This window comes from Oncorhynchus kisutch, linkage group LG18 (genome assembly GCF_002021735.2).
Source record: "Oncorhynchus kisutch isolate 150728-3 linkage group LG18, Okis_V2, whole genome shotgun sequence".
Lineage (NCBI taxonomy): Eukaryota > Metazoa > Chordata > Actinopteri > Salmoniformes > Salmonidae > Oncorhynchus > Oncorhynchus kisutch.
In genome coordinates this window covers 36,028,904-36,052,802 of record NC_034191.2, presented here as the reverse complement: position 1 = coordinate 36,052,802, position 23,899 = coordinate 36,028,904, and the positions used below count along the sequence as shown (strand labels likewise).

At 44.6% G+C, this 23,899-nt stretch overlaps 1 protein-coding gene across 3 annotated transcripts in view; it reads right to left on the bottom strand.

The window, feature by feature from the left end:
* Positions 1-278: 278 nt before the first annotated feature.
* The window catches only part of LOC109909023 (huntingtin-interacting protein 1), a 41,486-nt gene continuing 17,865 nt past the window's right edge, over positions 279-23,899 (bottom strand). Inside the window, exons 5-31 of one of the 3 annotated variants that reach the window (XM_020507877.2) lie at positions 19,811-19,891; positions 19,258-19,334; positions 18,887-18,948; positions 17,801-17,941; positions 17,478-17,535; positions 17,261-17,336; positions 16,857-17,006; positions 16,416-16,516; positions 16,069-16,141; positions 15,717-15,900; positions 15,450-15,538; positions 14,925-15,041; positions 14,518-14,619; positions 13,053-13,247; positions 12,801-12,948; positions 12,508-12,594; positions 11,413-11,520; positions 10,717-10,853; positions 5,287-5,397; positions 5,077-5,135; positions 4,793-4,886; positions 4,428-4,528; positions 4,087-4,192; positions 2,975-3,098; positions 2,791-2,852; positions 2,560-2,677; positions 279-2,427 (exon numbers count right to left, since the gene is read on the bottom strand). In XM_020507877.2, coding sequence (XP_020363466.1) covers positions 2,417-2,427; positions 2,560-2,677; positions 2,791-2,852; positions 2,975-3,098; positions 4,087-4,192; positions 4,428-4,528; positions 4,793-4,886; positions 5,077-5,135; positions 5,287-5,397; positions 10,717-10,853; positions 11,413-11,520; positions 12,508-12,594; positions 12,801-12,948; positions 13,053-13,247; positions 14,518-14,619; positions 14,925-15,041; positions 15,450-15,538; positions 15,717-15,900; positions 16,069-16,141; positions 16,416-16,516; positions 16,857-17,006; positions 17,261-17,336; positions 17,478-17,535; positions 17,801-17,941; positions 18,887-18,948; positions 19,258-19,334; positions 19,811-19,891 — 2,772 coding nt within the window. In that variant the 3' untranslated portion in view covers positions 279-2,416. The remainder of the gene's footprint in view (positions 2,428-2,559; positions 2,678-2,790; positions 2,853-2,974; positions 3,099-4,086; positions 4,193-4,427; positions 4,529-4,792; positions 4,887-5,076; positions 5,136-5,286; positions 5,398-10,716; positions 10,854-11,412; positions 11,521-12,507; positions 12,595-12,800; positions 12,949-13,052; positions 13,248-14,517; positions 14,620-14,924; positions 15,042-15,449; positions 15,539-15,716; positions 15,901-16,068; positions 16,142-16,415; positions 16,517-16,856; positions 17,007-17,260; positions 17,337-17,477; positions 17,536-17,800; positions 17,942-18,886; positions 18,949-19,257; positions 19,335-19,810; positions 19,892-23,899) is intronic. The other 2 variants (XM_020507876.2, XM_020507875.2) reach the window with 2 other exon arrangements.

Below are 23,899 nucleotides of genomic sequence, written 5' to 3'. Positions count from 1 at the left end.
CCCCAGCGCATTACATCTCATAGAATCCTTAGAAAGAGTACATGATGAGATAGCGTCCTACAAGAGGAATGGGACGGGCTATCTGGAAATAGCCTACGAGTCTCTAACTTAATCATTTGAATAATACATTTTCCTAATCACTTAAGGGTTCATGAACTAATTAAATATGAACTAATTAAATATTCATGAAAATGTCAAGGACTTTGAAAAAATTGCAGCAGCTTACCTTGACCAGTCCTCATCGAAGTGAGCAAAATAACTAAACAAACAAGCTTTGGTCATATTAATGAGTTGAAATATTTATTTTAAAAACTGAAAAAATAAAACAAACCCACATACATAGTTTTTAGTATATCATAAAAAAGACATTATTTCAAATGTTATTTTGAGTACTGTTTGTTTCTCATCGACTACAGTGAGCGGCAGTTTGAAAGGCTGGCTGAGCTGGTTGGACTACAGACACAAACCAAAGGGTGAGAGGTTAATAACCAGGAAGTAGTGACGGAAGTACACCGCTAAATCGTCATTAAATACCCAGTGTCACAACTTTTTATATAAAACAGCCAAAAGCATAGCAGAATATTAAATACTCAAAGGGGCATTAAGACACACAGGAAGACAAACTCAAAGAGCATCACACACAGAGAAAGTATGCTATGATTAAACCAGATCTGGGTCCAAATAGGATTCATACATTTTTGAATTGCATTGCTTTTCATTGAGCCTGACTGGAGTGCCAGATGGGCGTGTTTTGAAGCACATTTGGGACTATTTCATTGGTTCCATTGCGCCAGGCAAGCTCAAGAGAAGCTAAAGTACTTCAAAGGAAAACAAATACTGGATGAAACCCTACTAACCTAACTCATTCTGTACTCGAAAACATATGATGTTCCCATTTCTTTTCATAAAGCCAGATTGAAGAGCACTAGTGTCCACTGGCAAGAGAGAGGTGGAGGAGAATTCATGACGAGTCTCTGTAATGTAGTAGCTCTGCTGTGAAACACTGCCCTCTTGTGTCAATGTAACTTATTGGACAGGTCTAGGTATATACTCCCCGTTTCAGTTTTCTTCCGTTTGGTGCCTAATGAACACGGCCCAGGTGTTATTGCTATTGCAGACAGATGGAAGTTGTCGGTTTCTCTGTCTAGGCTTTACAGCTACGTCGTCTGGTGAAGCTGATGAGAACCCAGCAGTGTGGGTGTGTAAGGCTGCATTCCAATTCCCTGCCTTTCTGCTTATTACTTGCTCACTCCACCATCTTTCTTAAGTCCATTCCTTTCAAATCAATGTGGGGAAGCCCCTGGGGGAATAAATAGTACATTATCAGACGGCAGCTTATTGAAGTCCATTTTCCAGCTACGTTACAGAGACCAGGAAGCTCACAGCCACACAGCCAATCAACGGTCCAGCATGATCAGGGTTGTGTTCAATAGGACAAGGTGTAGGATAGAGTTTTGCAAAGGAAAACGAAAACAAGTGTTTCTTATTGGACACGTTCAGGTAGTACCTTTTTAGATTCACTCCGTTTTCTTCCGTGTTGTGCCTAATGAACACAACCAGGGGTTCAAAGCAGCCCCAGAGCATCACACACCACTTCAACGTCAGCAGCAGCCCTCTCTGGCTGGTCAGACACACCACACTACTGTCTTTAGAGAACCTAAACCCCATTCATTTCAACAGACAGAGCTCACTTCAGGGACAGATCTATTTCTAGTGTATCCTCAGGGTAGCTGGGTGTCTAAACAGTCAACTCTAATAATAACAACAACAGTCATCATGGTCTTTAAACCAGGAGGCGAAAAGGCAGAAGTCCGTATCTCGGTGGGCATATAGCTCAGACGGGGTTTGGGTTAGAGAGGTAAAAGCTCACAGTGAGAGGAAAAAGAGGACCCAGGAGAAAAGAAAACTGGCGAGGGCAACAACTCTACGACTTAGAATAACAACGCAACAACTGTTTAGTGGGAGAAAAACACACACGCCTGTTTTTGTTGCACTGATGAGACATTGGGTGGGCAAGGGGTGGGGTCTAACTGGCAATCAGTCAAGTCTCCCTCTGATGAGGGATTGGCCCTTGTGCAATGCATTGTAGGATATCTGGTTGTGAAGAACTTGTGCTCGTGGTTGGTCGCTCCACACACACACACACACTAGTGGTGCTCCCACTGGGACAAAATGAACCGTTGGTAGAAGACAAAGGATCCATCAGCAGGTGTGCTATTCCTCAACAGTCGAGGGGGGGGGGGAAGCCACCGGGAGGGAGCAAGAGGAGCATTTTAAAAAAGCACCTTTTTATTTGGCTTTCATAAAAATCAAAAAATAAATAGGAAGAGAAAGACTGAAGAGTGTATAAATGGGGCAAGAGGCAGAGCGAGAGAGAAGTCAGTCTTGTGGTTGGAGGAGAGGTGGGGAGCAGACCTCAACCTGTACCTGTGAGAAGAGTAGAGATATTAGACTGGGCTTCAACACAAACAAAAGGCCAAAAAGAAAATCACACACACACACAACCGCTATTTCTGCCATAGTGCCTCTGAGTAATCATGTTGAGACACACATACGCACCTTCGTCCTCCTCCCCCCAGCCCTCGGCCACCCCGGCCAGCTCGTAGTGCTTCTTCCTTAGCTCTCCTAGACGCTCTCGCTCCTTCTGCAGCTTTGTCTCCAGCTCTAGAACCGAAACCTGACAACACACACAAAAACAGTTTACTTAGACCTGTAGCACACACACACAAAAACACAGTTTACTTAGACCTGTAACACACACACACAGACACACACACACACTGCTCTTACCTGTGAGTCCATCTCCTGCCTCTTGATCTGAGTGAGGGTCATACTGGAGAAATCCATGGTGTCTGAAGCACACGGTCATAGGAGGGAGAGAGAAAGAAAGACATTCAGCATTCAGTCACAAAACATTAAGTCATGTTGATCTCTCACTGTAAATCCATGGCCACACTACTGTTAATCCACTCACCTTTCTCCTCGATCTGGGACTTCCCGGACTTGGTGGAGGCTACAACTCCGGCGGTGGCCTGTGTGACCCCTTTGGATGCCAGCTTCAGGCGGCCCAGGTTGGCGTTGTCTTTGTCTGCCTTCACCTGCCCAACAGACCAGAGAGTGGCTGGGTTACCAACACGAATGGGTCATGGGTATGTCTTAAACACATGTAGAGATATGGTTGACACACCAAGTGATGAGAGAGATGTAGGTTGGCATATGTACATCCGGTTGTGAGTGTCTCACGCACACATGCACAGTTTCAGTTACCACATGGTAAAGTGGGTGGGGTTTTATCCTGCCTGTTTGGCCCTGTCCGGGGGTATCGTCGGACAGGGCCAGTGTCTCCTGACCCCTCCTGTCTCAGCCTCCAGTATTTATGCTGCAATAGTTTATGTGTAGAGGAGCTTGGGTAAGTCTGTTATATATGGAGTATTTCTCCTGTCTTATCCGGTGTCCTGTGTGAATTTAAGTATGCTCCCTCTAATTATTTATCTTCTCTCAGAGGACCTGAGCCCTGGGACCATGCCTCAGGACTACCTGGCATGATGACTCCTTGCTGTCCCCAGTCTACCTGGTCATGCTGCTGCTCCAGTTTCAACTGTTCTGCCTGCGGCCATGGAACCCTGACCTGTTCACCAGACGTGCTACCTTGTCCCGCACCTGCTGTTTTGGACTCTATCTACCGCACCTGCTGTCTCTAACGCTGAATGATCGGCTATGACATTTACTCCTGAGGTGCTGTCCTGTTGCACCCTCTACAACCACTGTGATTGTTATTATCTGACCCTGCTGGTTATCTATGAACGTTTGAACATCTTGGCCATGTTCTGTTATAATCTCCACCCGGCACAGCCAGAAGAGGGCTGGCCACCCCTCAGAGCCAGGATCCTCTCTAGGTTTCTTCCTAGGTTTTGGCCTTTCTAGGGAGTTATTCCTACCCACTGTGCTTCTAACATCTGCATTACTTGCTGTTTGGGGTTTTAGGCTGGGTTTCTGTACAGCATTTTGTGATATCGGCTGATGTAAAAAGGGCTTTATAAATATATTTGATTGATTGATATCACTACACAAGAAGTACCGTCTCACCTTGGATGCGGCCACCAGTTGTGCAGTGCTGGCTGCAATCTCATGCGAACACACCATCAGCTCCTCGTACTTGCCCTTGCCCTGCACCACCAGGTCTGCTGCATCTCTATGGGAAACATTACGCAGAGCATTATGGGTAATGTAGTACATCATGCTACTATTTCAACGGTTATAGGCTATACAGTAAGGAGCTGGAGTCATGTAGTCAGGAAAAACCTCTGGCCTAAATGAGTGTATTCCAGAATACCATGGTGTTGTGTAGTAGTAACAACACTGCTGTAACAGTGCTCCGGTGTAGTAATAAGAGGTTACGTTAGAAGAAAAAGTGTGATACTACTTACACCATTACCGTGGCACCCCAGCCCACGGCTTTGGAGGCTGAGATCAGGCCTTCAGTCCAGCGAGAGTTCTTGACATAGAACTCCTTCATGGATGCTGCCCCCTGGTGGAACGAATATCTATTATATTGGAATATACACTGAGTGTACAAAACATTAGGAACACTAAAGTTTCCCCCTTCATGTCAATGAGGGGGAAGCAGCAGTGGGAGCACTGAGCAGAAGCTATATAGGCAGCAAAGAGGGCAGCAGCTACATTTAAATACAGTACATGCGCATTAATCTCTACATCAATAGCGGAGCCAGCCACTCCGTATATTATATTATTATACATTATGATGCACATATGATAGGTTTCTGTTTCTCACCCTGCCACTATCCACAATGTCCCTTTGCAGATCTTTGGAAGACAGAACAAGCTCTTTGATGGCCTGCATCAGGTCTGTACAGGAGGCCAGGATCCTATGGGGGGGCGATAGAGGACACATTCGTTCGGCAGCTCCACATCTTGATCTGAAACGTTTCACTCATTTGAAAGTTATGTGATTCTCAAAGCCAGGGTTGTGTTCATTAGGGCACGCCATGGAAACGTTTTAAAAAGGTGACGGGAAAAAAAAGAGCTTTTCTTACTGGACATGTCCAGGAGACTCACCTCTCGTTGACCTCCATCTTAACCCCTGTGTCGACTGCACGCGACTTGTTGAGCATATCCTGTCAATGGAATAGAACAAATAGAGGAAATTAGACACCTTTTGTAAAAATGAAACCAGAGGGTTCTTTTCACACACACACACTTTTGTCTGGATCCTCCTTGGTGATGATGGTGACACACACGCACGCATACACAAATTGAGCTGGTTACCTCTATCCTGGCGGCTGCTGACTCCACGGCGGCTGATGTGGCAGCCATTTCCTGCTCCACCAGATCTCCCAGCTCCCCCTGCTGCAGCTCCAGACCCCGAGGACGCAGTTTCTACAGACCAGAGAGGGAGAGAGAAAGAGTGTGGGGGAGCTGACCTGTGCCTGAAGGTCAACTTCTAGTGTTGTGATTTCCCCTCCACGGGTCACATACTTTGTTGAAAGGATAAGAAGCACTGAGACTCATCATGATGACATCCCCTGGTTTAAATGTGCACAAATAAGCATTATGAAGACGTTGAGGTTCTCAGTATGATTGCAGGGTGTGGACTTCCACTAAATTTAGTAGACCGATGTCACAACCATGTCAAAGAATTTCACAACCATGGCAGGTCAGCACTAAAGGTTGACCGATTAATCGGAATGGCCGATTAATTAGGGACGATTTCAGGTTTTCATAACAATCGGAAATCGGTATTTTTGGAGACCGATTTGGCCCCCAAAAAATGTACACCTTTATTTAATCTTTATTTAACTAGGCAAGTCAGTTAAGAACACATTCTTATTTTCAATGACGGCCTAGGAACGGTGGGTTAACTGCCTCGTTCAGGGGATTCAATCTTGCAACCTTACAGTTAACTAGTCCAACGCTCTAACCACCTGCCTCTCATTGCACTCCAGGAGGAAACTGCCTGTTACGCGAATGCAGTAAGCCAAGGTAAGTTGCTAGCTAGCATTAAACTTATCTTATAAAAAACAAATAATCAATCAATCATAATCACTAGTTAACTACAAATGGTTGATGATATTACTAGTTTATCTAGCGTGTCCTGCATTGCATATAATCGATGCGGTGCGTATCATTGCTCCAATGTGTACCTAACCATAAACATCAATGCCTTTCTTAAAATCAATACACAGAAGTATATATTCTTAAACCTGCATATTTTGCTTAAAGAAATCCAGGTTAGCAGGCAATATTAACCAGGTGAAATTGTGTCACTTCTCTTGTGTTCATTGCATGCAGAGTCAGTGTATATGCAACAGTTTGGGCCGCCTAATTTGCCAGAATTTTACGTAATTATGACATAACATTGAAGGTTGTGCAATGTAACAGGAATATTTAGACTTATGGATGCCACACGTTAGATAAAATACGGAACGGTTCAGTATTTCACTGAAAGAATTAACGTCTTGTTTCAGAGACGATAGTTTCCGGATTCGACCATATTAATGACCTAAGGCTCGTATTTCTGTGTGTTATTATGTTATAATTAAGTCTATGATTTGATAGAGCAGTCTGACTGAGCGATGGTAGGCACCAGCAGGCTCATAAGCATTCATTCAAACAGCACTTTAGTGCGTTTTGCCAGCAGCTGTTTATGACTTCAAGCCTATCAACTCCCGAGATTAGGCTGGTGTAACCGATGTGAAATGGCTAGCTAGTTAGCGAGGTACGTGCTAATAGCGTTTCAAACGTCACTCGCTCTGAGACTTGGAGTAGTTGTTCCCCTTGCTCTGCAAGGGCAGCGGCTTTTGTGGAGCGATGGGTAACGCTGCTTCGAGGGTGGCTGTTGTCGATGTGTTCCTGGTTCGAGCCCAGGTAGGAGCGAGGAGAGGGACGGAAGCTACACTGTTACACTGGCAATACTAATGTGCCTATAAGAACATCCAAAAGTCAAAAGGTACATGAAATACAAATCGTATAGAGAGAAATAGTCCTAGAATTCCTATAATAACTACAACCTAAAACTTCTTACCTGGGAATATTGAAGACTCGTGTTAAAAGGAACCACCAGCTTTCATATGTTCTCATGTTCTGAGCAAGGAACTTAAACGTTAGCTTTCTTACATGGCACATATTGCACTTTTACTTTCTTGTCCAACACTTTGTTTTTGCATTATTTAAACCAAATTGAACGGTTCATTATGTATTTGAGACCAAATTGATTTTATTGATGTATTATATTTAGTTAAAATAAGTGTTTGTTCAGTATTGTTGCAATTGTCATTATTACAAATAAATACAACATTTAAAATCGGCTTTTTTGGTCCTCCAATAATCGGTAGCGGTGTTGAAAAAACATAATAGGTCGACCTCTAGTCAGCACTAATTCTTCTTATAAAGCATTATATCATAAAACATCCAAGTGACGTGGCAAGCGAGAGCCCAATGGCTGCGCCATAAAACAAAAACACTGGTGGATGCCAGTCCCCAACAAATGCTGGGACTACCAGTGGCGTAGTGACATTTTTTTTAGGTGCCGCCTCGCAAAATAAATGTATGATGTCACTGTTTCTCAAAGTTTGTACCGACGTAGACCATTGAATAATACCATTTTAAAATATGCAGAAATGCATCATCTGCCTATACCAACACATATCGGCTCAAATACATACTGTCAATTGTGAATGATAATTCCTCTGGTTTTATCGGTGAAACGCCCAAGCTGCATCTGCATGCCAACCATTTGATCTCAATCAGTTTCATGGGAATATGAATTTAGATCTTCTACTGTTTGAGCAAATATACGAGCAGATTGTGTTAACGTGCTACAGCATACACTATACATACAAAAGTATGTTGAAACCCCTTCAAATTAGTGGATTCGGCTATTTCAGTCACACCCATTGCGGACAAGTGTATAAAAATCGAGCACATAGCCACGCAATCACCATAGACACATTGGCAGTAGAATGGCATTACTAAAAAGCTCAGTGACTTTCAGAGCTCGTCAAATGTATGCCCTGCTAGAGCTGCTCCGGTCAACTGTAAGTGCTGTTATTGTGAAGTGTAAACTTCTAGGAGTAACAACGGCTCAGCCACAAAGTGGTAGGCCACTCACCATCGAGTGCCGAAGCCCGTAGCACTTAAAAATCATCTGTCCTCATTTGCAACACTCACTACAGAGTTCCAAACTGCCTCTGGAGGCAACATCGGCACAATAACTGTTTGTCGGAAGCTTAATGAAATGGGTTTCCATGGCCAAGCAGCTGCACACAAGCCCAAGATCACCATGTGCAATGCCAAGAGTTGCCTGGAATGATGTAAAGCTCAACGCTACCTGCTCCAATGCATAGTGCAACCTGTAAAGTTTGGTGGAGGAGGAATAATGGTCTGGGGCTGTTGTTTTTCATGGTACGGCCTAGGCCCCTTAGTTCCAGTAAAGGGAAATCTTAACCCTACAGCATACAATGACATTCTAGAAGATTCTGAGCTTCCAAGTTTGAGGCAACAGTTTTGGGAAGGCCCTTCCCTGTTTCAGCATGACAATGCCCCCATGCACGATGCGAGGTCCATACAGAATTGATTTGTAGAGATCGGTGTTGAAGAACTTGACTGGCCTGCACAGAGCCCTGACCTCAACCCCATCAAACACCTTTGGGATGAATTGGAACGCTGTTAAGGGAATTTTTTATCAATGATGACTAATTATGTATAGATTTCAAATCAGGCCATTTCAATCAGAATACTATTCTATATATGTATGAGTTTTCTCTCTTGATCCCAGTACTGAAAATAATGTGTGTGAACGTGGTCAAAAGTTAGAACAATGACTGTCTGTTCCTTGGTACAAATCTCCAGACTGACTAGAATGCTTATCTACACTGACTGACCTTGGCTCTAGGCAAGGAGGGAAGGCTTGAGAACTATAGAGCCTTTCTACCAGTGTCAAGAAGAGACGGAACATTTAGAAAACGCTGACGTCATTTTCAGTTTATAACCTGTGGTAAAATGTGTATGTACTCAGTACTCTCTTGAATAAAAGGCTGTTACTTGACTTTTAAGACCGGGCGGGTGTCCACATACTTTTGGTTATGTAGTGTACCTGTATTTTGTTTCAATTAACACAACCATGCAGTAAAATCATCCTAAAATGTTATAAGAATTTACATGTTGTTTTTGGTCTAACATTAACGTTAAACTATACTATTAAATTGGGTATGTTGTGTAGAATACTAATTAATCATTAAGTGATCTTGCCAAAACATTGATTGATCTTTGATCTAAACTTTTACCCAGACTATTAAACAACCCAAATTCTGAGTAGTGGCAGCGTTTTGCTCCGGTGCGGCAGCACTAGAACCCTGGACCTAACATTTTCTGGAACTTACGTTTACGGGAAAGAACCCCCCCCTCATTATTACCAAGACAATAAACATGGGATCAGCAGTTTCAGCAGAATAGCAGAGTTTGCTCCTCATCTCAATAACAGTAACTGGTTGAGTAAGTACTGTTGTGACACACCAAAATTGTTCTATAAAATGGTGAGTTGGAGACGAGATTTGCACTCCTGATCATCCAGATTCCAGCATCCTCCAGCTAAGATTCTAGCTACACCAACATTCACCATGGACAGAAAAGGCCTGGTTTGCTCTGTCCTCCTGTTGTTGTCCCTGCTCCTAGTCTCTTCAGCCATTATCAGAGAACTCCAATCAATCAATGAACTCAGAACCATAGAGTTTGGCCACAGCTATCCACGTCACGGTCTCAAGCTGCTCTACTGGTTTGCTCAACAGCTGACCATCCATGCCCGCACAGACGCCATTTCTGTTGGTTTCAACACCGGCTGGAATATGGCTTCCATTCCTTTGGAAACACCGAGAGGCTACTCCCAGCAATTAATTACACCACACGACTCTACTTTGCAGTGGGCAACCTCAATACAATAAGCAACCCCGGTGCTAGCAGCCTGCCAAATGATGTTGTTTATGATAACAGACAACCCTTTACTCCCGAAAAGAACATGGATCGGATCATTGTCAAGATCCCCTACGACCGGCTCGTTGTGGAAGACGTGTACATAACACAGCACCAACCGGCAGCCGTCCGGGGAGACGAATTCTACGACCAGGCGAATACCTACAAGATCAGAGTCGGCCTCTTGAGAGAGATACGCAGACAGAGATATCGCAGATTTTTTGCGAGTGGCAGGTTGTTGCTAGAAACCAGGGCTGAAAGCAGATTGATATCCTTGCCAGTAGGTATAGTACAGATTGATATCCTTGCCAGTAGGTAAAGTACAGATTGATATCCTTGCCAGTAGGTATAGTACAGATTGCTAAAAAATCATTTGAACACGTAGTCAAATTGTGATTGTTCTTTTTCGATTGTGATTCCTCTGATGAGAGTGTTTAAAGACAGCCTTATTGTTTACTTTCTGTAGTTCACCTTAAGATCAACTGGACATGTAGCCTATTCTAGTTTATCCATGAATAGCCTGACTGAGGCCTTCAATGGTTCTGTATCATCAGTATCAACATCAGAGACCTCCTCCTCCCTTTAACTCGCTAGTAATTGTGTAATAATCTCATGTTTTCATGAAATCAAATGACTGTAATTTGCACCTAAACTGTACTATGTACTCACATTTACTCTTAAGAATAAAGCAAATAACAACAAATCTTGTATGACCATAAAGACTGGACTGACCTCTGCGGTGGCCAGGATGCCATCCAGTGCTGCCCTCAACGTTGCGCTGTCTGCCGTAGCCAGGCTTTCCTGGTCCTTCATCTGACCCAGCAGGGCCAGGGCTTCAGCCCCACACGCCTTCACACTGTCTGACAACGCTGTGGAAAGAGACGGGGGACAGAGAGGACGGTCAGAGATGCACACACAGTACGGAGACTTAGAGGAAGTGGGTGCCTAACTGCTATCCTGGTCCTTCATCTGTTTGTGCCGTCCTCCCAACGCCGGCACCCGGTGACAGACAGCACAAACAGAAAGGGAATCAGTCGTTGCCTGTCTGCACATTATCAGTACTTATCTAACATGTATATTTTATTTTTTATTTTACCTTAATTTAACTAGGCAAGTCAGTTAAGAACAAATTCTTATTTTCAATGACGGCCTAGGAACAGTGGGTTAACTGCCTGTTCAGGGGCAGAACGACAGATTTGTACCTGGTCAGCTCGGGGGTTTGAACTTACAACCTTCCGGTTACTAGTCCAACGCTCTAACCACTAGGCTACGCTGCCACCCCGTAGTACAGATGGGGCGGCAGCGTATAGGGACGTAGTGGTTTTTATAAGACATGGATCAAATCAAACTTTATTTAAAATCATGGCGCATTCCTGTCCTGTGAGTGCACATTTCAGTTGAAAAGACACAGGGGCAGCTCACACCCACCGTCCGCTTGCTCCACTGGCACCATGTGAGAGGTGGCACTGCCCTGAACAATGGTGTCGCCCACCAGGTGTGCAAGATGGGTCACTGCCCGCACCAGCTCCGACACACCTGGAGAAACAAGGGTCAAAGGTCAAACTGATAAAAGTCTATATACAAATAAACAGGACATGCCACTTTTATATGAAGTACTTGAAGGCTGTAATGCTGAAAAACACAGTATTTGAACAATAAAATACACATTTTTACCACAGCACCAGTCAAAAGTTTGGACACACCTACTCATTCCAGGATTTTTCTTTATTTTTTGACAATTTTCTGATTTAGAATAATAGTAAAGACATCAAAACTATGAAATAACACGTATGGAATCATGTAGTAACCAAAAAATATATTTTAGATTCTTCAAAGTAGCCACCCTTTGCCTTGATGACAGCTTTGCACACTCTTGGCATATGATTTGTTTAACACTTTTTTGGTTACTACATGATTCCATATGTGTTATTTCATAGTTTTGATAACTTCACTATTATTGTTGTAGAAAATAGTAAAAATAAAGAAAACCCCTTGAATGAGTAGGTGTGTCCAAACTTTTGACTGGTACTGTGTGTGTGTGTGTGTATGTGTGTGTGTATGTGTGTGTGTGTGTATGTATGCGTGTGTGTATGTATGTGTGTGTGTATGTGTGTGTATATATATATATACACTTGAATGAGTAGGTGTGTCCAAACTTTTGACTGGTACTGTGTGTGTGTGTGTGTGTGTATGTGTGTGTATATATATATATATATACTTGAATGAGTAGGTGTGTCCAAACTTTTGACTGGTACTGTGTGTGTGTATGTATGTATGTATGTATGTATGTATGTATGTGTGTATATATATATATATATATACATACACACACACACACACACACACGTTCTTCGTTCCATTAGGATGATTAATGTTGCCGAGTTAATTACTGTCAAACTGCACAGCGACCTTTTGACCTGCTACACAAGAACGACAACGGCTTCGATAGGTGCCTGAAAGTAGATTGTGTGTGTGATGGCACAAAGCTGACTAAGGGAGTAAGAAAGCAGATCTGAATCTGACCTGTGTTGTCTGCCAGGTAGCCGTCTCTGGCAGAGTGAAGTCTGTCCATACAGTCCAGAGATGCCTGACACCTGGACGCCAGGTAGTCTACACACAAGGAGGGTACACAGTAAGGGGGAGGCATCTTCCATCATACAAACACACCACTATGAAGGGACATCATCCAACATCACACACACACACAGCACGGGTTTCACAATGTAGCATCATCTCAGACGGTCGGAGGGACAGACAGGAACAAAGCTGTAATCAGGTGTGCCTAAGACAGAGGTTGGAGAGGGTTAGAGGCTGACCTGCAGAGCTGGTGCAGCTGATATGTGCTGGGTCGTCAAGCTGGGCCAGTGAGTCCTGGACTATTCTCTCTGCCTCCTCCACAGCCCCCTGTAGGGTGGACCAGCGGGCTGCCACCAGCTGCCTCTCCAGGGCCTGCTCCCTGCTCTCCTATCCACACAGGGTCAGTGAGAGAATCAGATATCACACACGCTCACTGAGAGGCTGAAACACAGGCCACACGCACACAAACAGCTACCTCCCCTGAAACGCACCTTCTCATTGAGTTGGTTCTGTAGGGCCTCGGCAGTCTTCACTCCACTTTCCCTCTCACTGGCCAGGCTGCTCTGAACACGCTCTAGCTCCTCCCCCAGGCCTGCAAGCTCCTCCTCTTTCTTCAACAAGGATCCCGCTAGCTCCACCTTCTCCGATTCCACAGTCGAGAGCTGCGAACTGAGCTCCTCACTCGACTGAGATTGAGAGAGACAGAGAGAAGGAAAGTGAGTGAATTGTCAATTGTCAAAGATCCCAGCCACCCCAGTCATAGACTGTTCTCTCTGCTACTGCATGGCAAGCGGTACCGGAGCGCCAAGTCTAGGACCAAAAGGCTCCTTAACAGCTTCCACCCCCGAGCCATAAGACTCCTGAACAGGTAATCAAATGGCTACCCGGACTATTTGCATGGTGTCCCGCCCCCCAACCCCTTTTACGCTGCTGCTACTCTCTGTTAATCATGTATGCATAGTCACTAACTATACATTCATGTACATACTACCTCAATTAGCCCGAATAACCGGTGCCCCCACACATTGGCTACCCGGGACTATCTGCATTGTGTCCCGCCACCCCCCACTCCCTCTTTTACGCTACTGCTGCTCTCTGTTTATCATATATGCATAGTCACTTTAACCATACCTACATGTACATACTACCTCAATCAGCCTGACTAACCGGTGTCTGTATATAGCCTCGCTACTCTATATAGTCGTTTTACTGTTGTTTTTATTTCTTTACCTAATGCCTATTTTTTACTTAAAAATTGCACTGTTGGTTAGGGTCTGTAAGTAAGCATTTCACTATAAGGGCTACACCTGTTGTATTCGGCACACGTGACAAATTAGCTTTGATTTAAGTGTGGGGGGGGAGAAACAGTATGATACACATACAGTATTTTAGGATCGTACCTATCCCTGTGTTTATCTGCTGAAATGAACAACAAGGCTCACACACTATACACTCCTAATACCACCTTTTTAATGGTGACTACGCCCTAAGTGCTAGGAGATGTGGATATGACAACTGCCATTCTTCTACTCTCCCTCACCTGTTTGTGGGCACCCTCCTGAGCATGCGAACAGGAATGTGAAACGGGAAGAAAGAGTTTTTAAGTGAAATGTGTGACAGAGTATGTGTGTGAGGACAGGAGGGAGTGGTTGTGTGAGGGAGAATTAGAAAATAAGGGGGTAGGGCGAGAGAGAAGTGAGTGTGTTGATTCAGAAATAGGGTTGGCAGGAGTGAAGAGTGGTAGGCCTGCCTACACACTGTCGGATCACACTCCACACAACCCCCCCCCCACACAGACACACAGATGGGTAGAAGAGTAACATGGAGTTGGGGAATGTAAAGATAGAAGACAGAGTAAAGAAAACGTGAAGGTGTCAGGGTGAGGTCAAGTGGAGTAGAGTGGAGAGGAGAGGAGTGTACTGTTGGGTGAGTGTTTTTGGCTAGAGAGTTGGCCACCTGTTGGGACGAGGCCATGGTGCTTTTCAGGGTGTCTAGCTCCACCCTACTGGAGATCAGCTCCCTCTGCAGCTCCTGCAGCTGCTCCACCTGTTCCTGCTCCTGAAGGGGGACAGAGGCGGGAGAGACGGAGAAAGGAGGGGGAGAGAGATGTCATCTGCTAGGTCTCCATCCCTCTACCTCAGTTTATTCTGAGGGGTTTTCCTACCTCTCTAACACCTACATGTACAGCAAGGCATCTCAGTTACACAATGAGATCGAGAGAGAAGGTTTCAATGTACTGTAGTATAAAGATGTTAAGTGTATTACATTTGAAGTCATCTGTGTCCATGAAAGTGAGAGAGCGAGAGAAGGGGAAAGAGAGAGAGAGAAACGGTATTTCAGGACAACGTGTGCCTTGCCCTCACCTGTCTCTCCGCGGCCTCCTGGGCAGCCTTGACCTTCTCCTGCATCTCTCTCCTCACGGTGTCCACCTCGTCCTGAGCCGCCCGCGCCACCGTCATCTGACGAGTCACCTCCGCGTTCTAAAGCCACAAACAGAAAAACACAAGATTTTTTAGGGGAGGGAAGAGCTTTTAGAATTACAAACAAGAAATCTGGAGGAAACGTGTGAGCATTGCTGCTAGAAGTGTATTCTCCATAGAAATGTTGTAGTACAGCATGGATAGGGGTCCCTGTTCACACCCTACTCCTGACCCCTCTCCCTTGGCCAAAACACCTGATGTTTGCAGTTCGCTAAGTTGGAAGCAATATAGTGAAATCTCCACCACTACACTGTTCATACATATCCAGACCCTTCAGATCTGCAAACAAGGGTGAGGGCCAAGGGTGAGGGAGCAAAAGGGCACTGGCTGAGAGGGGTAGGAGTCAGCCTGCACCATGAGTCTGGGGGGGTGAGGTTCTTTGATCGTAAGGGGTCTGGATGGACCTACCTTCCTCAGCAGGTCAGCGTGACTCTGCACCAGCTCTGTGTACTTCTCTTTCAGCTTGACGTAGCGCTGCTCGTTGGCCACCGCTTTCCCTGAGACACATGGACAGACAGCGCTGTTACTGTCACAACAGTCACAGAGGGCTGAACACACGTTAACTAACAAAACACATGTGAAGTGGTATAGATGGGTACTGGAGTGTCGGATGGTAGTGGGTAACTGCTAGAAGGTGGAGTTGTGCAGATGTGCCCGGGCTGTCTCTGGACTCACTCTCGATCTCGGTGAGGCTTCGCTGCTCTTTCTCTGTGTCCTCTTTGACCCGGCGCAGGTCGTCAAGCTCCGCCCTCAGGAACTCGCTCTCTCCCAACGCCTGCATTCTCAGGTGGCTCTGCTCTGCTAGCTCCGCCTCTAGCTCATTGACACGCCCGCGTAGCGCCTGGCACAGACGCCCACTCTGAGAGAGAGAGAGAGAGAGAGAGAGAGAGAGAGAGAGAGAGAGAGAGAGAGAGAGAAGGGACAGAATGTTATGGTTTAACAGTGTGTAAACACACTGCCTCAGAAGTTCAGGCATTATGGAGAACTGCCTCTGTAGTGACTCAAGTGCCTCATTAAACCTCCTCACCTCCAATCTGAAGGACTCCAGTTCCTCCCTGAGGGCCTGGATCTCCCGTGTCAGCTGCTCGATCAGGCGGTCCCTAATGGAACCAGGACAGGACAAGGTTGTGTTCATTAGGCAAAAAAAACGGAAGAAAATGGGCCAAAACAGAAAAAGGACTAACTGGACGTGGCCAATGATAAAAGCGTATTTTCCGTTGCAAAACATTTTGCTACGGTGTGCCCAGGCCATACCTCAGCTGCAGGGCTTTCAGTTTGTCACACAATTCAGACCAATCTATACAGACAAAGGATATCCTACAAATGTCAAATTCGGTCATCCAGAGTGCAGCCAGTTTGGTTCTGTTGTCTTACTTGTCGTCCTTGCGCATCCCGTTCTGATTGTTGAAATTGAAGGGGTCCGTGGCGGCGGACGTGCCAAAGAGGTCGTCGAACCTGGGCTCTACCACAGTAGCCTAGTCGGAACCAACACAGCAAGACAGACAGTCAGCCAGCCAGCCAGCCAGCCAGCCAACCAGCCAGCCAGCCGTTCTATAGGCTTTAGGTTTCATTAGGTTAAGTTGACAGACACAGATACTGTACAACTAAGACCGAGGACAGGAGGGGCACCGTTTGTAACATGCCATATTCTGTAAAAAATATTTTAAAAAATATTCCATGCCACAGGAATGGGATAAGTTTGAGTCAGCGAGCGCACAAAATTCATCTTTCACACACAATATGGCATGTTACAAACGGCGCATGTTACAAACGTTACAAACGAAAGCAGTACTGGAACATGTTCAGATGGGCTACCGGCTGGACGGGGATGTCGGTATCCACCAGGTCCTCTGTCACCAGGTCCACCATGTGTTCCGTCTCGGGGGAGGACGACTCAGCCGGGATGACTACCACCGGACTGATGTGCTCCGACAACGCCGACGCCCGCAGGAAGTTAGGTGGGTTCTGACAGCGGAGAGAGACACACACACACACGAGACAATTAATCAAATTGTATTTGTATAGCACTTAACCCAAGTAGCTGAACAGCAACCTGGGCCCAAATTCCTCAAGAGGAAGCAAGGGCAACAGAGAAAATAGGAGACTACGTGCATGTGCATGGGTGTGAGCGTGTGTGAATGATACAGTATTTACTTGATAATACACAGCAGAGATCCTGTCTAATCTACAGGCTAGTTCAGGAGGACTCCAGGCCTTACCTCAGGTAACTGTGGGATCTGAATGAGCCTCTTGAAGTACTGCAGGTTACTGGAGCGGTAGAACAGACTCTTCAGCCTAGCAGAGACGACACACACACGGATGAAACAAACCACCTTCATCATCACACCTTCAGCACTGCCCTGGTCAAAACTAGTGCACCATATAGGGAATAGGGTGCTATTTGAGACGCTGTCCATGACTTGTGCATGAACTCACTTCTTGAACTGCTCCTGGAAGCGGTCTCTGTGGCCCTGGAGTGTGTCAGCAGGAAGGCCTGGAACAGACAGACAAACAGATCAGAGTTTTGGAATGTGTGTATATGAAACTACTGAAAATGTGTGTGTACTAAGGTTTTAGCCATTTCCCAACCCCATGATATGACCAGGAGAATTATGTGAATGACGTGCCCTTGGAATAGCCACAGTTTTTCTGGGACAGTCACAGGAAAAACTGTTGGCCCTAGATTAGTAGTTAAGTATGAGTTATTCAGGCTGTCACACTGCCATTTGTCCAGCGGGGGGCGTGTGTGTTGGACTCACAGGAGTGCAGCTTGAAGAGCAGCTTCACGGTGTAGTCGTACAGGTGGCTGCTGTCCAGGATGACCTGGATCAGGGGAGCCAGGCGACACTGGCCCGCCGCCGTCACCGACACAGACCGCGACATGTCCAGGGAGCTGAACACTGCAAGGGATGACACACACACATCAGTGATCATCTCGTTCTATCACTCTCTCACACACACACAAGTGACTGTCACACACAAAAAAAGTCACACACTGTTTGTGCACGCAGGTGGTTAGGAACCACTGCTCTAGACTGAATCAACCAATGAGTATGTACTCAAAGTCTCTCTTTCTTCCTCTCTCATTACAGCTCTCTTTCAGTCCCTCCATCTCCTTTGCACTCCCTCCCTCCCGCTCTGATGCCAGTCCCTACAGACCCAGTCGTTCCCTCCACACAGAGGTGTGGTTTCCTGTACAGTCAAACCCAGACACACACCTCTCAGCTCCTGGGTGACGTGATGCTTTAGCCTGCAAAACATCTCTCCTGATGGGAGACAAAGGGGGTGTGTGTGTGTGTGTGTGTGTGTGTGTGTGATGAGAAGAGGTGGAGACAGGGTAGAAATTAGTCCTACTGAGTGTTCAAATGGAGGAAGAAGGGCACTCATGTTGAGATAGATGGAAGATGTGTGTTTTACTTTGTGAAGAGCTTATAGTGGCCGAGAGACAGGAGAGTACTGTATAGCTCTGTTTTAATGTCCATACTAGTATACTACTTTCAATTAAGCAATTTATTGGGCACACATTCTAAGTGGTATGCTAGTGTGGATATTGGGACATAGCCTATGAAGCCAAAACCAGGGTTATGTTCAATAGGCACCAAACGGAAGAGAATGGACAAGTACAGAAAGGGACTACCTAGACTTGTCCAATAAGAAACACTCATGTTTGTTTTCCGCTGCAAAACTTTTTCCGTTGACTGCGCGGATGAACATGACCCTGACATATAAAAGATAGAACCAGATGGTTGTGTGTGAACGCTGAGTGTCATGTTATGTCACAACATCTTTAGATAAGCGTGGTTGCAGAGGAGAGATGGAGAGAGAGAGAGACAGGAATAGCTTACCACCAAGGAATAGGTTGAGCTCACACTCCAGGTAGTCGAACATCTCTACTGTCAACTGGAAGCTGTAGTGAGAGGACACACACAAACGCACAGAGGGGTTGGATTGGAGTGTTCACAGCATGTACAAAGTGGAGGAAGCTATAAGACCTATGTAGCAATGAACCAGAGTTGGTTTGTCTACATATAACAATAGTCATATGCTATAGAGTATCTAATAGAAGGCAATAACCAATACATTCTTCATTTTCTTGTCATTTTCAACACTTTTAATTATGATTACAAGGGAACATTGGGGATACATTAGAATATGTATCATTATAGATCCAGCCCTCTGTGGTTTGGTGAAAACAACAAAGGCAAGCGACACTCACAAGTTGTTGACGTCGTTCTCTCCCGCCTCGTCAAGCTGCCTGTTTGACATCTGAAGGTTGCCGGGGAAACGGGGATTCTGAGGGGAGAGAGAAGAACGAGTCATATCAGAATGGGCTGAATCTCAATTGTATTCTCTTGCTCCCTCGCCTCATCTCTCCTTGTGTCCTTCTCAAAATGTATCGAAGGAGAAGATTTGAGGGGAGGAACCTCAGATCTTCTGCTCCAATGTGCTTTGAGAAGGAGATGAGGAGAGAGGACGTGAGGATTCAAAGAAATACAATTTAGATTTAACCTAGTTTTTTTCACTTCAGTAGGCATCTCCATCTCCAGGAACAATGACTAAAAACCCCAGAGCAACACCAAGTCTGCTGCCTGCAGTATTTCACTGAGCTTAGCTATCTATTAACTACTGATTTCTAAAAGGCAATTAGTTTTAGAATAGTGTTTCTGTGTGAGGAATATCCTTAGAGAAGGGTATATGCGAGAGACAGAGAGAGAGAGACGAGGGAGACTGGTCAGCCTGTCGTTCATACAGGCTGGGGTACTACTCACTTTGATGTGGAACTCCATCTTGGTGATAAGCAGTTTGAGGTAGATGCTGCACAACTTCCCATATCCTTCACTCAGGTGACCCTGAGGGCAGAGGGGAAAAGGGGAACAGATGGAGTCAGAGGCCTGAGAGAGCGACCAGATCAAAGTGAGATAGACATGGTCTTCTCCAGGGCCTTGGGAGAGTTCCAAAGGAGTCGCTAGTTGCTGACGTTGCAGAAGGTATTTTATCATTAAATCAAATTGATCTTCTTCTGCAATGTCTTGCACTGTATGAGTGCAGGCCTGTGTGTGTGTTTGTTTGTTAGTGGTACGCAGGTCAGCTTGTTGTTCACCTGCACCCCCTCGCAATTGCTAACCCATCCTCAACCGCCCGACTATGTGATAATGTGAAAATTTGAGGCCCACACCCGACCCTAACCCCCTAATAAAGCAAATGCGCTGTAGGCTAGTCAGAGACGGCAAAAACGATTTTTGACAGGTGGTGCAGGATTTGTTTTGCCTGATTTAGACATATTTCTGCTTGTAATTGTTATAATCTATAATTAGATACATTTAGCTTCTCTTCTGTCATTAAATGTTGGCCTAGAAGACTAAAACTCTTGCTCACCAGAATAATGTAATAAGTCGATAGAATGAATGTTTGAATCTAGTTGACGTCGGTAAAGTTCTCTTTGTCATCTCTGCTCCTTTCACGGAGCAAAGACGTTTATAGACCAGGGAGAAAATGCAATAATTATTCTTTTTTTAAACGGGAAATATTTTCTGTAGATCAGTTTGACCGGTTGTAAGGAAAGAGAAAGCTGTGAAAACAACCCAACATGTTTCTGATAAGTTTTCAGTCCGGCTTGGATGCATATTTTGTGTGGTTGAAATACTAAAATCAGATTTATGACGCTGATCAGAATCACCTTTATTTGCCAAGTACATTTACACATACTCAGAATTTCACTTGGTGATATGATGCTGCTAGTGAAAGACAACATTTAGAGACAGAATACTGACAACAGATTTGAAACACATTATATAAAAGATATGTATCGTCTGTAAAGGGGCTAAATGCACATTCACATTCTCTCAAGATGCTAAAAGATCTCAATCTTGTTCCCCAGTCAAAATATTGCCTACAATTGGTGTATCATTTTACTGTAAGTAATGCTTAATTCTGCAGGAGTTAATATTAAGGCTGTGAGATGTTATAGACCTACAGTCAGTGTCCAGATTTCAGTTACTATTGAACCCATCTGAACAGTAGGTTACAGTTCCCTTGACATGCCATAGGCCTACAGTCAGGCCTTAAACTTAGGCTCATGCACTAATGCCAGATAGCCTAAAATAATGAAAAACATTTTATGTAGCCTATAGAATGATACATATGGATTTTTTAAGGTATTGTTTTCTCTTTATTCAACCACACAATATTTCATGACCCTAAACCCACTCGCCCGCAGATATAACCACGGTGACTGCGGGTTATGAGTCAACCCATGCATCACTAGTGTGCATGTGTGTGTGTCAAAATGAATAGCCAGCTATAAAGTAAATAGCTTCTTCTCACTTCCCTTTCTTTGGGCCCTCAGTGTGTTGTCACAACAGGAAGGAAGCGGTACTGACTGGTCATCAAGGTCACTTTCCCAGAGTCCTAGTATATTTTGTACCATCAGTAAATACCAAGAGAGACCCAACTAAGTGTACTTCCAGGAAAAGGTTACTTGTCAGCATTAGCTGCTCCCCCGTCCATCCTGCTCACTGAATGCATGGGCAGTAAACGGTTTGGCTTTTCCACTGTACTGCTGCAACCCAGAGGCAACTCTTTTGTTGAAATGTGGTTATTTAATGTAAACGTTTTACGGATGCCAAATTAACAGACCTAAATCAATCCTTTAACTGGATGGAAACATTTGTTTCAGTCCACAGTCAGCCCTCCAAAAGCGTGTAAAGATATTGTCTATACACAGTAGCACCATTAGAATACCATAACAACAGCGTGTGTGTTGTAGAGTCTGATTCCGGTTTAGCAGGACCTCAATGCTGGGTGACTGTCACCTATTAGAATGTTTGTTACTCAGATGGCGATGGCAACACTAACTGACAGTAGACCGGCATGGACGCACCACGCTGATATTGCGTTGAGGGGAAATAATGAGGGTGATCATGATTTTACCCCCCAGTCAATGTACAGTATATGACATGCGTGTTCTAAAAATCACACCATATTCCCTATATTAGGATTGTCCCCAAATCAATAAATAAATAAATATTGGTAGACCGAAAGATTGTTATTCATGTATCTTTCCATATATAGACACACCCTGTGTTTTAAAAAAAAATCAACTATACTGAACTAAAGTATAAACGTAACATGTAAAGTGTCCGTCCCATGTTTCATGAGCTGAAATAAAAGATTCATTCATTTTTCCATATGCACAAAAAGCTTTTCTCTCTCAAATGTTGTGCACAAATTAGTTTACATCTCTGTTAGTGAGCATTTCTCCTTTGCCAAGATAATCCATCCACCTGATAGGTGTGGCATATCAAGAAGTTGATTAAACAGCATCACCATTACACAGATGCACTTTGTGCTGGGGACAATAACAGGCCACTTTAAAATGTGCAGTTGTCACACAACACAATCCCAAAGACGTCTCAAGTTGAGGTAGCGTGCAATTGGCATGCTGTCTGCAGGAATGTCCCCCAGAGCTTTTGCCAAATAATTGAATGTTAATTTCTCTACCATAAGCCGCCTCCAGCATCATTTTAGAGAATTTGGCAGTACGTCCAACCGACCTCACAACCACAGACCACGTGTAATCACGCCAGCCCAGTACCTCCACATCAGGCTTCTTCACCTGTGGGATCATCTGAGACCAGCCTCCCGGACAGTTGATGAAACTGAGGAGTATTTCTGTCTGTAATAAAGCCCTTTTGTGGGGAAAAACTCATTCTGATTGGCTGGGCCTATGAACTCCCAGACTGGGCTGCACCCCTGCCCAGTCATGTGAAATCCATTGATTAGGGCCTAATGACTGATTTCCTTATATGAAATGAAACATGTTGCATTTATATTTTGTTCAATACATATGCATTGAGCTTGTCTGATGCTTTAAGCGCACTGTTTGATGAAAAAACACACAAATGACTCAAAAAGGGAGCCAGAGATCAAGATAACCAGAAGAAAGAAACCTTAACAAAACCATCCTCCTCCCGCTCCTGCTGGCTTCGCAGATTCTGCCGTTATTATCCTGAATTGGCCAGTAAACAACTTTTTTCATGTGGAATGCCAATTTATCTTACCATTTCTACCAATCTGTGTGCCAGTTATGGTTTTCATATGCACGTGTGGAAAAGTTTAATTTAATAACGTCTTCGTATATCAAATGTGGTTAATCAAAATTCTATCTAAATTAAAATGATACAAACCTAAAAAAGTAACTTCCATTGCTATCTATGTAAAAATAGCCCACATAAAGCCAACAAATAAAAACATTGCAGCCTGCAGGTAGAAAATATCCTGTTGAAAATAAATATCCTATGAATCACATTGGCCATGCATGGCCTGCCTGCAACGAACTTGAAACGTTATATCAACTATTAAGTTGGGTCTAGGGCTGTTGCGGTGACCGTATTACTGACACACATGAAGGCAGTCAAATTCCACGTGTCCGTTTAGTCACTGTAATTCGGCTTCGCCCAGCTCTGATGCTGCCGATGGTCATAAGCAGCCTACCAAACTTGCTAACTGCCTGATACTCAGCACTCTATTGTTCCTCTAATCACTCTGGCATCAATGCAAATGTGATCGAAAATCTAATCAAGCACTTCATGAGCCCCCATGAGCTCATGTTGTGCAACATTTTCATTGGCCATGCAATTGCGCAGGAAAACAGAGTTATGGCCTCTATTAAAAAGAGCAGGATCCCATCAGCTTTCTAAAGGCTAGGCCTACTATATTTATTCCTCAACTTTCCTAATACTCAACAAATTGCTTATCTTTACAACAGGAGTATAGCCTACCTGGCTGGGGTAACAATGACAAAAGAAAATACATAGAAATTGAACCAAGGGGATAGCTGTCCTCCATTCCCTTTTTAA